General features: G+C 39.0%; 2 protein-coding genes across 9 annotated transcripts in view; both read left to right on the top strand.

Annotated features, from left to right (window-relative positions):
- Positions 1–6,516, top strand: part of FRS2 (fibroblast growth factor receptor substrate 2) — a 112,859-nt gene extending 106,343 nt beyond the window's left edge. For 7 of the 8 annotated variants that reach the window (XM_023759469.1, XM_023759465.1, XM_014461513.2 and 4 more), the window contains one exon: positions 810–6,516. In XM_023759469.1, the coding sequence (XP_023615237.1) occupies positions 810–1,760 (951 nt within the window). In that variant the 3' untranslated portion in view covers positions 1,761–6,516. The remainder of the gene's footprint in view (positions 1–809) is intronic. The other variant, XM_023759472.1, reaches the window with a different exon arrangement.
- Positions 6,517–8,595: 2,079 nt separating this feature from the next.
- Positions 8,596–16,490, top strand: part of CCT2 (chaperonin containing TCP1 subunit 2) — a 21,775-nt gene continuing 13,880 nt past the window's right edge. The window contains exons 1-7 of the mRNA XM_006095477.3: positions 8,596–8,735; positions 10,599–10,673; positions 10,772–10,837; positions 11,768–11,879; positions 12,379–12,455; positions 12,589–12,701; positions 14,075–14,277. Of these exons, the coding sequence (XP_006095539.1) occupies positions 8,733–8,735; positions 10,599–10,673; positions 10,772–10,837; positions 11,768–11,879; positions 12,379–12,455; positions 12,589–12,701; positions 14,075–14,277 (649 nt within the window). The 5' untranslated portion in view covers positions 8,596–8,732. The remainder of the gene's footprint in view (positions 8,736–10,598; positions 10,674–10,771; positions 10,838–11,767; positions 11,880–12,378; positions 12,456–12,588; positions 12,702–14,074; positions 14,278–16,490) is intronic.

The raw sequence follows: 16,490 nt of genomic DNA, 5'->3' as shown, positions 1-16,490 counted from the left end.
GGTCAAGCCTAATTATGCTAAGAGGACTGTGCCCTCTAAGCTGGACTTGTTTGTGGCTTTGCCAACAGGTCAGTCCGAGGCTTAACCCTATAACCGCTCCCTACAGGAGAGAGAAAAACATCAATGATGAGAATCTTTGATTGGCTGCCTCCTGCACAACCCCATTGGGGTTCAGGTCCACAACCCGGGCATGTGCCCTAACCAGGAGTCAAACCATGACCTCCTGATGTTCATAGGTTGATGCTCAACCACTGAGCTACACTGGCTAATACTGTCTTTCCTTTTTAATACTTATTTATGAATCATGAAAATTTCTAGACACCATCAAAATGCTAATCCCTATTTGTTCCTGATGTTTTTTGTTTATAGAATGCTTTTTTTTCATGTTTCACTATCAAATATAATGTTTCATGTTAGAGTAGTTATTATTTTATCAAATTAGGAAAGTACATTTATACACCCCTTTTTATTAGTAAAAAACAGGTGCAAAAGCTTCAAAGAAAAAGTATTTTTTAGACAGAAAGTTAATAAAATTAACTGCTAAGATCAGACATTTTAAAAATATATTTTTATTGATTTCAGAGAAGAAGGGAGAGAGAGACAGAAACATCAGTGATGAGAGAGAATCATTGATTGGCTGCCCCCTGAACCCCCTCTGTTGGGGATTGAGCCTGCAACCCGGGCATGTGCCCTGACGGAATCAAACCGTGACCTCCTGGTTCATAAGTAGATGCTCAACCATTGAGCCACACCCTGGCTGGGTATTTTTATTGTTTTAAGCAAGTTACTGATTCACTTTCTTGTTTTAGGTACATACCTATGTCAATACTACAGGTGTGCAAGAAGAGCGGAAAAATTGCGCAGCTGTGCATGTCCCGTTGGAGGCGAGGATTTCTAATGCTGAAAGCAACACTCCAAAAGAAGAACCAAGTAGTATTGAGGACAGGGACCCTCAGATTCTTCTTGAACCTGAAGTAGTTAGATTTGTCTTAGGACCAACTCCTGTTCAAAAGCAATTAATGGAAAAAGAGAAACTGGAGAAAATTGGAAGAGATCAAGTCAGCGGAAGTGGTGCAAATAACACAGAGTGGGACACTGGATATGACAGTGATGAACGAAGAGATGCACCCTCTGTTAACAAGCTAGTATATGAAAATATAAATGGGTTATCTATCCCTAGTGCCTCAGGGGTCCGGAGAGGTCGTCTGACATCCACCAGTACCTCAGATACCCAAAATATCAACAACTCAGCTCAGAGAAGAACTGCATTATTAAACTATGAAAATTTACCATCTTTGCCTCCTGTTTGGGAAGCCCGCAAACTAAGTAGGGATGAAGATGACAATTTAGGACCAAAGACCCCATCTCTAAATGGCTACCATAATAATCTAGATCCAATGCATAACTATGTAAATACAGAGAATGTAACAGTGCCAGCAAGTGCTCACAAAATAGAATACTCAAGGCGTCGGGATTGTATACCGACAGTCTTTAACTTTGATATCAGACGCCCAAGTTTAGAACACAGGCAGCTCAATTACATACAGGTTGACTTGGAAGGTGGCAGTGACTCCGACAACCCTCAGACTCCAAAAACGCCTACAACGCCTCTTCCACAGACCCCTACCAGGCGCACAGAGCTGTATGCTGTGATAGACATCGAGAAAACTGCTGCTATGTCAAATTTGCAGAAAGCACTACCACGAGATGATGGTACATCTAGGAAAACTAGACATAATAGTACTGATTTGCCTATGTGAGCCTGGAAAGCATTACATTGTTTGCACCTTTATGAACTTAAAAAAAATGAAGATGCAAGTACTTCATTTTCATTTCTAAACACTAACTCCTTTTATAGACTGATAAATTTTTTTTTAATATTTCATGTGCTTCTTTAACTAAAGGGAATTAATGTAGAGCAGGTACTCATTAAAGAACACTAATTTCATTATATACTACTCATTACTGTACAGCAGCACTCCCATTTTCACAGTGCCTATTTAAAATGAGAGTTGAAGTGAGTGACATGCTGGTTGATTTTTATCAATATTCTGGACTTATGCATATCATTCATGCCTAAGTCATGGTTGGCATTTCAAACATTTTATAAAGCCTCTTGATAATGTGCATTGCTAACAGATAACTCTAGGCTTTGAAAGTAATATTTGTAGATTCACTGTTCATGGTATGTGGTGTTCAGCATGTAACATGAAGAATCCTTTATTTCATTAATTGTAGGCTTTTTGACTTGAGCCAAACCATCTGTAAAAGAAATAGAAGTACCACACTCCTTATATACCAGTCAGCTCCTTTGCCTTCATCTTACTAGAAAGAGTCCTGTGTCCGTGAATATGGTTTGCTCTTGGTGTGTTGAAAGGCAGGGAAGGAGACAATACTTTCTGTTTATTCATCTCATGATGTCATTGGAAGGGCATGCCCAGATATCTTAATCAGAACTACATAGGCTCAAGAATCAGTCTCAGGTCACTTTATCCAAAAGCATTTGAAAATCTGAACCATGATCTTTTGAAAGTGTCTCTCCTATGGATTATTAACAATAACATTGTTCTGGAGGCATTTGTGCCGTTAGGTTGCCACTTACCTTCAGTTTTTCTCCTTTGGTGTTTGGGATGTTGTATTTTGTTGCTTAATGTCTTTTTCAATTTAAAATGTTTGAGTTTGTATATAGCTTTCAAATTGGATTATGTGTTTATTGTTGTTTAGTTTGCATTTTTGTCAAATTGTGGTTCTGAAGGTTCATTTAGAACTTACTGTTATTCTATAACAGGGTTGCCCTTGTCCAGTATTTATTTATATGCTGTTTACTTTTCAAGTTGTTGATAAAAACATTCTCTCCGTTTTAAATTTTACTTGTATCCATAGGTGATCTCTTTAGCAGCTGAGAAAAAAAAGGAAGTTACTTTTAACATGCAAAGTTCCCGAAAGGTACTGTGTTTTCTCTTGGGCACTCTCCCCAGCACTTTAGCAGTGATTCCCTCAAGTCACACGGCTGCAGTTATACTTTGCCCACTGCAGTGCTCCTCAGCTCTGCTGTCCTTTCACTCGTAGCTGGATCTTTGATTATCCCTGATTTCAATGGAATGTTAAGGTTATTGCCAGCATAGCAAGTACAGTGGAAGTCGTGTAGCAATGAGATTGTCATAATTTAGGATTTAAAATGAATTGAAGTTTCTATAAACTGACGAGAGGTCATATGTCCAACTCTTGGAAATCAAGAGTGTTCCCATTTCCCAAACACTAGAGAAGACAAGAGAAGGTAGAGTGAAAAGAAGGTTAGGTAACCTTGCAAAATATTTTACCGTTTTCTCTAATATGAGGAAGTTTGAGATTATGATCTGTATCTAACAGATGTAACTAAGGTTAGGTTAGCATGAAAAAGTTTCAGTCATATAGCATCCAACCTGTTCAATAAAAAAAACAATTATAGGACAGTGAATGAACTAGGAAAACTATTAGAATGGGACCATTATAAAGAAAATAAATTATTAAAGGTGTCTATTATTTTCAGTGCCATTGGTTTATGTGCATAGCAGAATCTCTTTTCTTTTTTTCTGTGAACTTGGTGCTTACTAAAGTGTTCACTGTCCTCTAAAAAGAGAGCAGTGGTATAGGTGTGCAGTTTCCATTTTTAATATATTGTTGCATTTATGTTTTCTTCTGAGTAGTTTGCTAATCGTGCCAAATTTTTGTGATTTTTGTAATGTGGAATAAGAATTGTGATGGAATTAGTACACATGGTTTTCTCTGAAATAAGCAGTCAAGACAGAACATTAACCTCCAAATGGAAGGGCTGACCTATTTATTCATTTTGGAGGTTGGATACTTTATTTTTTTTTTCTCATCCTTTTCATTTTTCCTTCCAGATTCTAATTAGTTTTTATATTTTTTAGGTCACTCCAATGTAATCATTGCAGTTTATGCTTTAAATACTGTGTGCTTTAAAAATGAAAATGGGACCAATTTGTCTGCTAAGAATTTGATTTTAGGTACTATGAGTATTAGGAAGATGTACACATACAACTGGTGTTAATTTCTAGACATCTCTGGAAATCACCTGTGTTCCCATTTAATAAAAAGTAATGTAGAACACTCCTTGTCCTTTGCAGTAGTCTAGTAATGGGCATTAATAAGCTCTATCCTGGAAGAATGTACCTATTACTAGGTGCATTTTAGAATGAGACATTTTATTGGGATATAATTGTGGCCATATGTTTCAGATTTTCTGAGACAGACCTAATTTTAGATATTCTGTTCTGTTGCTAGACTATGTGATCCTACTTTTCAATTTTGGAAATATAATCATTATTCATATATTTTCCTAAATAGAATCCTCTTTTATCATTATAGATCATAACAGTTTTTATCCCAGACCAGGGTTGGAAACAGATATGGATATTGACTGTGTTTTTTCTTAGTGCGTTTTACTTCCCAGTTTCATCTTTCTTTAAAAATGAAATTATGGTGCCTTCTCTCCCTCCAGGAAGATTGGCAAATAGTTCCTTTTATTTACTGCTGCTGTGGAGTGATGAGATATGCACTTTAGAAGATTCAGCAAAAAACTTTTCACTTCCCAGTATATCCAGAATAGGTCACATTTGGGACTTAAGAAAATTTGCCAAGCAATGTTTGTTTTTATAGTTATTGATGTTAACCCCACAATTCAATGTTATAAGTCAAGCTAGTGTTTATCACCCCCACCCCCAAAGAAATCTGTGGCACAATATATAAAAATGTACCTCAATAATGTTCTATTAAAAATGGGACAGGGGCCTTATGTTTTCATAATTTCTCAATAATGTGCCACCATATTTTTGCCTCAAGGTAAAAGTTTTAACAAGCTAAAAAGTACTTCCCACTTCCCCCTGTGCTGTTCCTAACCCCTAATGCCCAAGTGTTTTGTGCAATGTGTAGTATGTATATGTAAATATATATGTATATGAACACATATACATATATTTATCCTTAAAATAGACATACCATCAGAGACAACATTCAGAAGTAACTGATGTATTGGCATCTCATTCATATTTCTGATATGTGAGGTATATGGTACTAATTACCTTTTCCCTGATGTTTGCCAAATTTGAATAAAGGCATTGGTACGAAATTCCAGAATGTATACAAAATGTTTTTGGCTTGAAAAATGAACAACTATTTTATGACATACCACAATATACTCTGCCCAAACCAGCACCATATCTATCTTTCCTGTTCTTTATATCCCTATTCCCCATTTCTACTTTCTCAGTTTTTGGGGGTATAACACAATTCTTTTGTAGCATCATTATGATTGCAATTCTATGATGGACTGGTATTAATAGTACAGTAGTCACCGGTGTGCCACATTTGCATTAGTAAATGCAAAATATACATTTTATAAAGGACAAATTTTGTGTTATGTTTTTATTTTCATTACATTGTATAATATTGTAAGATTATTGTATGTCCTAATTTGCATTATAAATGTTTTTTTTCCTACATAAAGGCATAAATATAGCAACTTTGTATAAAGGTAGCTTATTAGATTTTTAATTTTTTTCTTTTATATAAAATTGTTTAACAGTGGGACTACCATTGCCAAATTGTATATGAAATATGAATTTTACCCCCTATGGTTAATTTCTTTTATAAACATTCCACATTTCTCTAATAAAAGACATAAGTGATACTGTACTATGCATAAATTGTATTTTAATGCTGTTTCATAACAGCATTTTAAATTTGGTTTGCATTTTTAATATTGGCAAAATTTACCACTGTTGATTAAAACCTTGCTGTATATGTAACAACATCTTTTGCTCTCTCTTCCTCCCCACCCTTTGTTCTCTGTTTCTCCCTATCAGTGCCAACTTCATACATTTTGTAGCATGGCAATAAAATATAACTTTTACACTGAGGCCGAGTGTGGCTTTTTGGAGGATGTGGAGATGGGAGAATTACCCTCTAGTTTTTGCCATATGAACCATGTCTCCAGGCATGAGAAGTTATCTCGTATGATGTAAACATGCTTTTAAGGACAAGTGTGAATGTGCTTTTAAGTTTAATTTTTGTCATAACAAATAAGAACTAATTTTTTAATCTTTGGAAAAGTCAGAGTTCTTGAAGTACAATCAAACCTTTAGTAACTGCAGTACTTAAAGAATATGCTAATAATTGAATTTAGTTCAACAAGGGCTAAGCAACACATTTTTAAAATCTTTTTTTAAAATCTTTACTTATAGAGTATTAGTATACTGTCCCAAAATTATATGTAAAATATGGTTTAATCTTAGAGGATTTAGGATCTTGTGATGGCTTACTGTTGTCATTCTGGCCTAAATTTCCATGATGAGTTACTCAAGTTGATACTGGAAGCTGAGCTGACTATACACTGACCTTAAGCATTCATGAAAAACTGCTTTGTTGAATGAAGTCTGGTTGAAGTTCTTATGGTTACTTTCCTCTTATTGATGAAAGTAGATTGCAATAAAGCCCCAATAAAAGCTTGGATACCTACTTATAGTTTTACTGTATTTTTCACACATTTCTTGAAACTATGATAAGAGGTTTTATTTCTTTGTCTCATATCACGGCCTCCATTTCAAAGTGAACATATAATGGGTTAAGGTTTATGTTTCATCAAAGTGAAATGAAATTTTAAGTATTTGACATACTCACAGTTTTAAATGTGTGATCATTCAAACTAGTAGTTCTCAGCTCTGCGTCTCCAAACCTGTTTTTAGTCACTGAGTGACACTGCAAAGCCCGTTTGGATACACTCCAGATGGAAATCATTTAAACAATGAGGGGGAAAGACAAGTCCACACACGATTGGGTGCTTATATGTGCCAGACACCATGGAACACATAATTGGTAAAGATGTGGCAGAAACCAAATCTTGGGAAATGTAGGTATTTGTTCTCAGAAGTTAAGAACTTTGCATTATTTATGTATTTTTTCTTTGAGTTCCTTAGACAATAGCTATTCACATGTTTTTATGTAATGAATGAACATGAACTAGGTGCTATGCTAGTAATGAGTGTTGTCCAGATACACCAAGATTTTGGATTTGATGCCTGGTCAGGGCACATACAAGAATCAACCAATGAATGCATAAATAAGTGGAACAAGTTGATATCCAGTCTGAACACCCCTTTTCATGATAGGCCTTGGGAATAGTGTAAACCAGGGTCAGCAAACTTTTTCTATAAAGGATAAGACCATAAATACGTTAGTCTTTATGGGTTTATACAGTCAGTCACAATTACTTGGCTCTGCCACTGTATAACCATTGCATTGCACAGGATAAAAAAAAATGAATGAGTACGCTCATGTTCCAACCAAGTATGGACACCAAAATATGTTGCATATAATTTTAATGTATCACGAAAGAATCAACTTTTTTTCAACCATTTAAAAATGTAAAAATCATTCTTTACTATTGTCATACAAAAAACAGGTGGTAGGCAGGAGGGATTTGGCTCCCCATAGTTTGTCAATCCCTGGTGTAAACTAACGGTAGAATCAGTTAAAAATGGAACATATCTGTCGATGATAACTGCCAAGAATCCAAGAACTTGCTCATTGTTTGGTTAATCAAAGGGAGAAAAGGGTATCAGTAGATAGAAAACGAATTTTTTTAAGGGCCCATTTAGAGAAAGTAGAAAACTGTTTTTGATAACTGAAATGTTTGGGATTGCTCTTGATTTCTACCAAGACATCGCGGGTATATATCAGACATCTCTAGAGGGGGAAGGGGGGACGAGGGAAATGCAAAACCACCTGCCCGAGCCGCGAGGCAAAGCTAATGTCCCCGCCGCGTTCAGAGAGCCTCGTCCTGGACAGTCAACGCCCAATTAAAAACGGCATTTTAAAATTCAGTACAGGATGCCAAAACCGGTTTGGCTCAGTGGATAGAGCCTGCGGACTGAAAGGTCCCAGGTTCGATTCCGGTCAAGGGTATGTACCTGGGTTGCGGGCACATCCCCAGTAGGAGATGTGCAGGAGGCAGCTGATCGATGTTTCTCTCTCATCGATGTTTCTGACTATCTCTCTCCCTTCCTCTCTGTAAAAAATCAATAAAATAAAATAAAATAAAATAAAATTCAGTACAGGAACGTAAGTCTTCCTCCCTAATGCTCAGTAAGTAATATTAAAATTAAAATAGCAATAACAATTTTATTTATGTATTTGATGGAACCCCCCCCCCCGCCCCCCCTCGAAACAAAGTTGACAAAGTTGAGGGTGGTGGCCTCTGGGGAGAGGAAGTGAGGTTGGTGAGTTAGGTTCATTATTAGTATATAACACTTTAATATGTATACGTGGTACTTTCAGTCAAATTTTTAAAGATTAAGTTTAAGAAAAACTTGCCAGCAGGAACTCCGTTACTGCGGCAAACCCTGCGGCGCAGCGTCTGTCTGCTCTTGTTCTAGGCGCTTCTACTCCCAATCCGCCCCGCCCCCCACCGCGTCAGGCCCGCCCCTTCCTCATCGCGAGCCGTTGGAGCCGCAGGGGGCGGGGCGGAGCCGGGGCCCCGCCCCCCAGTGTGAAGAGCAGGTTTACGTCCCCGCCCCCTTCCCTTCTGCCGCGAGCGGCGCGCAGCCGGAGCGGCACGCCGGAAGAGGCTCCGCCCCCTGCGGCAGAGCGTGTGGCGTCACATCCGGCTTCTCTCCCCCTCGGATCCCGGCCGCGAGTTGTGAGGGAGTAGCGTGAGTGGCCACCTCTTCGGAACCATGGTGAGCCTGGCCTCACTGGCCTGCCCTGCCATTCCCCGCCGTGCCCTGCTGCCCCACTGCCCCCCTTTGTCCTTCCCGCGCTGTCGGCTCCCTGTTTCTGTGCCCCGGAACCGCCGCACATGGTGCGGGCTGTGGCGTGTGGCCTGCGCCCCTTCCGCCGGTGAAGCCCTCCGTGGGGGCCAGCGGCTGGGGTGGGCCTCCCGGCCAGCGGCCTGCTCTGACACGGCCTCTCCACAGCCCCGGAACTCCGAGGCCAGGGGCGCACCTCCCGCGGAGAAATTTCTAGGGCCCGGGTCGGCGAGACTGGCCCCGCCTTCCTCGGGCGGAGCCGGAGCAGCGGGGAGGGAGCTGCCCCTCCTCGCCTGGCGCTTGGTCCGTTAGCGGCCTACAATCCTGCCTGATTTATTCTTAGATTAAAATCATCTTTAGTCTTGCTGTTCTTGACAGTCTCTTCAGTGTGTAATTTTTATTCCTGGAGCAGTTGTGTATCCAAAATAAAAGGTGGCCTTCCTTATGCAGCTTTTAGAAGTCCCTCCCGCCTCCCCCTTTAATAAATGACTGCCTGGATGATGAACTTCCATTTGTTTGAAAAAGTACAGTCCTGTAAATTAATCTTTTCTTGTCTACCTTCTTATAAGTCTAATGGAAGACATCTAAGTATATGTATTAACGAATATTGGCTTTCAGGTGGGTACTAGACTTAACCCGTGGATCACTTTCTAAATTCTATAAATGTCTAATCACTATGCTGGACACTTGAAACTAATGTAAAATAATACTGAATGTCAACTCTATATAAAAGGCTAATATGCTAAGTGTTCCTCCCGGTAATGAGGTAATGATGTCACATAGCAACACCCGGCTTCCTCTCCCTACCGACTAGCCTCCTTGCAGTTTCTTCAGCCCAGGAACACACTTGCTCTATAGCCAGGTGCAAACATTACACAGTTTAACCAAATGTCTGTGAAGTGTTTTCCTGTGCCTCATCTCTTTGATCCTCACAGAAGTCCTGGAGCAGGGAGATAGGAGACTCGGTGGAATCCTATTTTCTTCTCATTAGCCGGAAAATGGAGATTTAGAAAGTTTAGAAACTTGACACGACTGAAAAGAAGTAAGAAATAGTGAACCTTGAAAATGACCTCAGGTTTTCTCACTGCGCAGAAATATAGTCAAACACTGCTGCAGTTAAATATTTTACCCTTTCTTCTCCCTGCGTGATCTATAATAATAATCTGCTTTGTGTTGATATTTACTGCTGTGTTGCTGATAATTACCTGAAAGAGAAGTTGCGGTGCTTCACTGGGCTGGGAAAAGTTTAGCTACATCAGAAAACAGGTCTAATTAAGCAAGTTTATTCTATACTATAAAAGACTAAGTCAGTGGTTCTCAACCTTGGCTGCACATTAGAATCACCTGGGAATCTTTTTAAAATCCTGGTTTCTGGGCCTCATCCTCCGGAAATTCTGTTTTTTTGTTACTAATGTTGTGGCCCCACCCCATAACAAAGAAACAGAATTTCCGGAGGATGAGGCCCAGAAATCAGGATTTTAAAAAGATTCCCAGGTGATTCTAATGTGCAGCCAAGGTTGAGAACCACTGGGCTAAGTTGACTCACACATAAAAGCTCTCACTGGCGCCAATCGCACAAGTGTGTTTCGATCTGTCATTGTCGATCGTGAATTTGGTTGACACTTCTATTATAGAGAAAGGCGAATAGCAATATTAAAATATTTCTTCTAATTAATTTCCTTTAAATGTGCACGAATTCATGCACCGGGCCACTAGTTGAAATATAAAAGATGAAATTAAAAATATTTTAAAAGATTATTGGTATTCAAACTGATTTTTGATTTTTCTTTTTAGGCGTCCCTTTCTCTTGCACCTGTCAACATCTTCAAGGCTGGCGCTGATGAAGAGAGAGCAGAGACAGCTCGTCTGGTGAAACTTGTTTTCCTCATTCATTTAAAGATAAAGTTGTACTTTTACAATTTTAAGACTAGAATTGATTTTTACAATCTCTTTGGTCTTTATTCCAGTCTTCCTTTATTGGTGCCATTGCTATTGGAGACTTGGTAAAGAGCACCTTGGGACCCAAAGGCATGGTGAGCAAAACAGGGAATTTTTATGTTTTGATATTGTTTTAGAGCCCTTAGTGGAAACATACATAGTAAATAACATTTTTTAATGCTTTTTAATCTTTCAAATTTAACCCTTAATTATACAGGTAAGACATGGATATATTTTTCTTACTAAAAATCAAAACAGTAGTCATATGGCTGAAGTCCCATTCGTTCCTACCTCCCACCCCTGTTACCACTGGGATGTAAATCTTCCCAGTATTTTTGTTCATTTATGTAAATATATGTGTATCTTACGTATCGTGTATTTTCTTTTTTTTTTAATATATTTTATTGATTTTTTACAGAGAGGAAGGGAGAGGGATAGAGAGTTAGAAACATCGATGAGAGAGAAAGATCGATCAGCTGCCTCCTGCACACTCCCCACTGGGGATGTGCTCGCAACCAAGGTACATGCCCTTGACCGGAATCGAACCTGGGACCCTTGAGTCCGCAGGCCGATGCTCTATCCACTGAGCCAAACCGGTTAGGGCTCGTGTATTTTCTTATACTTGCAAGGTAATACTTTGTTTTGTCGTAGATATTATTTATATGTAGTTTTTCTGCAGCTTGCTTTGTTAAAATTCTGCCCCTTTAAGTGTCAAATGGTATTCAGCATCTTGATTCGTTTATAGTTTACATTTATGACTGTATTGAGTGATAGTTTGTTTCCATTGTTTTGGCTATTACAGTGCTGAAATAACCTTGTTCCTATCTCCCTTGTTCTTCTAGTGTTTCTAGGGGTAGAGACCAAGGTTTGCTTGTGGGGTGTATGCATTAAAAAAATTTGAGTGGATACTGACAAATTGCTATCCAGGAGATTTACCCATTAGCAGTATATGAGGGTATTGATTGACCCATGTAGGGTTCAAAATGTAATTAGATCTTAACTTGAGCCAAATATGTTCCTTTTAGGATAAAATTCTTTTAAGCAGTGGACGAGATGCCTCTCTTATGGTGACCAATGATGGCGCAACTATTCTAAAAAACATTGGTGTTGATAATCCAGCAGCTAAAGTTTTAGTTGGTGAGTCTGAAGATGATTCTGATTTGTTAACATTTTGAAACCATTTTTTTTTTACTTTTATTTGTTTTAGAGAGATAAACATCAATTTGTTGTTCTACTTACTGTTGCATTCATTCATTGATTCTTGTATGTGCACTGACCGTGGATTGCACCTGCAACCTTGGTGTATAGGGATGATGCTCTAACCAACTGAGCTACCTGGCCAGGCTTGAAATAAATTTGAAATAGGCTATGTTGACTAATTGTACTTTTAATGAACTGTTGTCCACTTTTTAATTATTGTCATTATTAAAATGCAAGCTTCTGGAGTGCCATTAATTATTGTTAGTAAAAGTATTGCATTTCAGACTGAAGAGTTCCAAAGAATTTATCAGGTGAGGAGACCTAGTTAAGTGAAACTTGGATTGGTAGTGGGTATTTTTGGAGGATTAGCTAAGCTACAGAGAAGTAATTTAAAAGGCAGAATCAAATATAAATGAGTTAATAACTTTTTTTCTAGATATGTCACGGGTTCAGGATGATGAAGTTGGTGATGGCACTACCTCTGTTACTGTTTTAGCAGCAGAATTACTAAGGGTAAGACTATCTGAGCAACTTTAATGTCATTTTAATTGTTTTTTGCTTCTGTGGTTTTAAATGTCAGAAATAATCAAGTCCTTACATCCTACGTTTTTACTATTGACAAGTATTTTCCACTGTTTATTAATAGGAAGCAGAATCTTTAATTGCAAAAAAGATTCATCCTCAGACCATCATTGCCGGTTGGAGAGAAGCCACAAAGGCGGCAAGACAGGCTTTGTTGGATTCTGCAGTTGATCATGGGTTGGTATAGCAAAATACTACTGTTTTAAATAGTCGACATTCTGTCCAAGGAATACTCCGTGCATGAAGTCTAGAGAACAAGAAAAACATACACAAACATGATCCTGCTGCTTCATCTTGCCCCAGCCAAAAACCCCACATTTACCCTCCAGAGCTGTGGTCAGCAAACTGCGGCTCGAGAGCCACATGTGGCTCTTTGGCCCCTTGAGTGTGGCTCTTCCTAAGCCTTAGGAGTGCCCTAATTAAGTTAATAACAATGTACCTACCTATATAGTTTAAGTTTAAAAAATTTGGCTCTCAAAAGAAATTTCAATCGTTGTACTGTTGATATTTGGCTCTGTTGACTAATGAGTTTGCCGACCACTGCTCCAGAGATAGCCACTAAAGTTAAAGTTTGGGTTTTTATTTTTTGCCTAATCATAAGTAAAACAAATGATAGCATTGTGTAGAGGGGTATTAGCCTCTTTAACACAGTTGACTAACAACCAGATTTGTGGCTATCTGTACAACATTTTTAATCGAGGTATGCATTTGATTATATCATTATAGTATAATTTACCTATCTGTAGTTGGAGTTTAGGAGTAGATACCAAGGTTTGCTTGGGTGTGTGCATTGGAAAAATTTGAATGGATACTGCCAAATAGCCATCCAGGATATTTACCCTTTAGCAGTTTAAGAGGTTATTGATTGACCCATGCAGTGTTAACTTTTATGTTGTGGCAAACTTGTTACCAAGAAAATATTTCAAGAAGTATTGCTGCGTTCAAAGATAATGTGTGTTTTTTTTTCTTTTAATATGTTTTTATTAACTTCAGAGAGGAAGGGAGAGGGAGAGAGAGAGAGAGACAATGATGAGAGAGAATCTTCGATTGACTGCCTCCTTCACACCCCCTACTGGGGATTGAGCCTGAAACCAGGGCATGTGTCCTGACCAGGAGTTGAACCGTGACCTGGTTCATGGGTTGATGCTCAACTACTGAGCAACGTCGGCCAGGCAAATGTACGTGCTTTAACTTACAAGTAATTGTCCAGAAAAACATTTATTTACACGTCCACTACCTGTGTAACAGTGCCTTTTTTCCCATGTTCTTGACAACGTTTGGTATGCTTTTGTGTGCTTGTGTTTCTTTTTTAGTAGTTTGCCAGTTTAGTGGGGAAAATAGTATTCTTTAATTTGCATTTCTTGCTTATTGGTGTGGTTTAATTCTTATCACGTGAGCCCTGACTGGGATGAAATTGACAGACATGTATCCCAATAAATTTTGCAAAGTAAATTAGGGTTGATATCTCTGAAGAAGCATTTAAGAATGAAGAAGCAATTTGAGCATTTCATTGAGAAAAGTCATGATTTTTTTGTTTGGTGGTTTTATAGTTCTGATGAAGATAAATTCCGCCAAGATTTAATGAACATTGCAGGAACAACATTATCCTCAAAACTTCTTACTCATCACAAAGATCACTTTACTAAGTTAGCTGTAGAAGCTGTTCTCAGATTGAAAGGCTCTGGTAATCTGGAGGCAATTCATGTCATCAAGAAGCTAGGAGGAAGTCTGGTGGATTCCTATTTAGATGAAGGTATGTATGTATATATGTTGAATGTGGGAAAACAAGCTTTGATGAGAGGTTGAAGGCTAAATACTGTGAATCCTGTTTTTAGCGAGTCAGGACGAGTGACTGTACAAAGCCAGAAAACCTGCCTTTAAGGACAAAAATTATATTGCAACCATTTTTGTCATTTCAATCCATTTGTTAAATTGACAGTGTCCTTCATCTCACACCATCTCAGCATTCTTTGATAATATCCAGATTTTACTTTACACCATGAAGATATTTTCAGTCTCTAGTAAAGAGAAATTACAGTTTTACTAAAAGTCAGCTGTTTTCAAATGGTGCATTTTCCTGGATTACTTGGATTCTCAGGAAGGGTCTGGGTTAATAAGTCAAATCATTTTTTAGTTGGCAGGTGTTGAGGGTATAGTTCTTGGTGTTCTCAGAGTGATAAATGAGTCTTAGCAAGTGCTATTTCCCAATACTGGTGTATTTTGTTCATAAAGTAGGAATTTTCCAAGTACCTTTACCATTGAGTTTACTTCATAAGCTGGCCTGTAGAAAGTGGAGTAGGCATTGTCTTTTATAGAGAAGGAAAAAAGGAATAAGTTGTGCTTTCCAATTTCTGCTTTCAGTGATTTAGCTTCCAGGTATTGCTGCATGTCATTTTTATCTTCCAAAGGGAATAATAATTAAGAAAATATTCTTGGTTGAATTTATGTGCAAGGGCTCTATCATTTCTAATAGGGGCTGGTGGTAGGGAAAGATAAAACAAGGATAGCTACCATTCTTTGAATGTCTGCTCTGTGCCAGGCATTCTAATAGGAATTTTACTTAAAATCTCATTCCTTACGATAGTGAGAATTAGGCTCAGCTTAATAGAGCAGAAAACTCAAGATGATAATCCTATATAATAAAAGCCTAGTATGCAAATCGACTGAACGGCAGAATGACTGGTTGGCAGGGGATGGGGCTGGCGAGCAGGCGGCGCCGGGCCAGCCAAGGCGGGTGCCAGCGGGCAGAGGGAGGGGACGGCGATTGGGGTGGTGGCGACCGGCAGTGGTGTAGGGGTGATGGGGGAGGTCAGGGCTGGCCACTCACCAGCTGCTGCAGTCCCTTGATCAGCCCGTGGGTCGCCTCCTGTAGAGGGAGGCCAGACTAAGCCATCAGTCAGACATCCCCCCAAGGGCTCCTGATCTGCGAGAGGGTGCATGCCAGGCTGAGGGACCTACCCACCCCTCCCTGCACGAATTTTCATGCACAGGGCCTCTAGTGGATTAATAAGATAAAAGTTACATATGCATCTGAAAGAAGCCTGAAGAGAGAGGCTGTGTTCTTAGGATAGTTCTAAATCAATAGGGTCCTATGCTGGTAACTAATAATCTATGCCACTGGTTATATTCCCGTTTTACAGATGAGTAACTAAGGTTGAATAAGTTGTCTAAGGTTGCATACATAGCCTGTATGCAGCAGGGGTATGATTGGGGCCAGGTTTGTCAGACTCCATTGTCCGTGGCTTTTTCATTTTCTCGCCCGCCTCAGTTCTTTACATATCTCAGTAATTTTTTTTTAAAAATTCTTTATTAGTTAAGGTATTACAAAATGTGTCCTTCATCCCCCCCCCGACCTTGGGACAATTATTGAAAATGCTTAAGGTTTGAATATAAGCTAGAGAATTAATTTCTATGAGGAGCAAGCTAGACAAATTAAGTCAAGTTTATGACATTAAATAAAAATTCAACATATGTAAATTTAAGCCCCTTTAGCAAAATACCACAGACTGGGTGGGTTCTAAACAACAGAAATCTATTTCTTTCTTTTTTTAAAATATATTTTTATTGATTTCAGAGAGGAAGGGAGAGGGAGAGAGAGATAGAACCATCAATGACGAGAGAGAATTATTGGTTTGCGGCCTCCTGCATGCCCTCTACTGAGGATCGAACCCACAACCCGGGCATATGCCCTTTGACCAGAATCAAATCCTGACCCTTCAGTCCACAGGTCAAGGCTCTATCCATTGAGCAAAACCAGCTAGGGTCAGAAATGTATTTTTTACTGTTCTACGTGCTGGAAATCCAAGATCAAGGTTCAGGCACATTCGGTACCTGGTGAGGGCCTGCTTCCTGGTACCTAGAGGGCTATCTTCTCTCTCTGTCCACACTTGGCAGAAGGGGCTAAAGGAGCCCTCTGGGCTCTTTTTTATAAGGCCCCTAATCTCAGGGATGACCTTCAAAAGGCCC

This window comes from Myotis lucifugus, unplaced genomic scaffold, assembly GCF_000147115.1.
Source record: "Myotis lucifugus unplaced genomic scaffold, Myoluc2.0 scaffold_156, whole genome shotgun sequence".
Classification (NCBI taxonomy): Eukaryota; Metazoa; Chordata; class Mammalia; order Chiroptera; family Vespertilionidae; genus Myotis; species Myotis lucifugus.
Note: the sequence above shows the minus strand (reverse complement) of the source record. Positions and strands in the feature narration are given on the sequence as shown.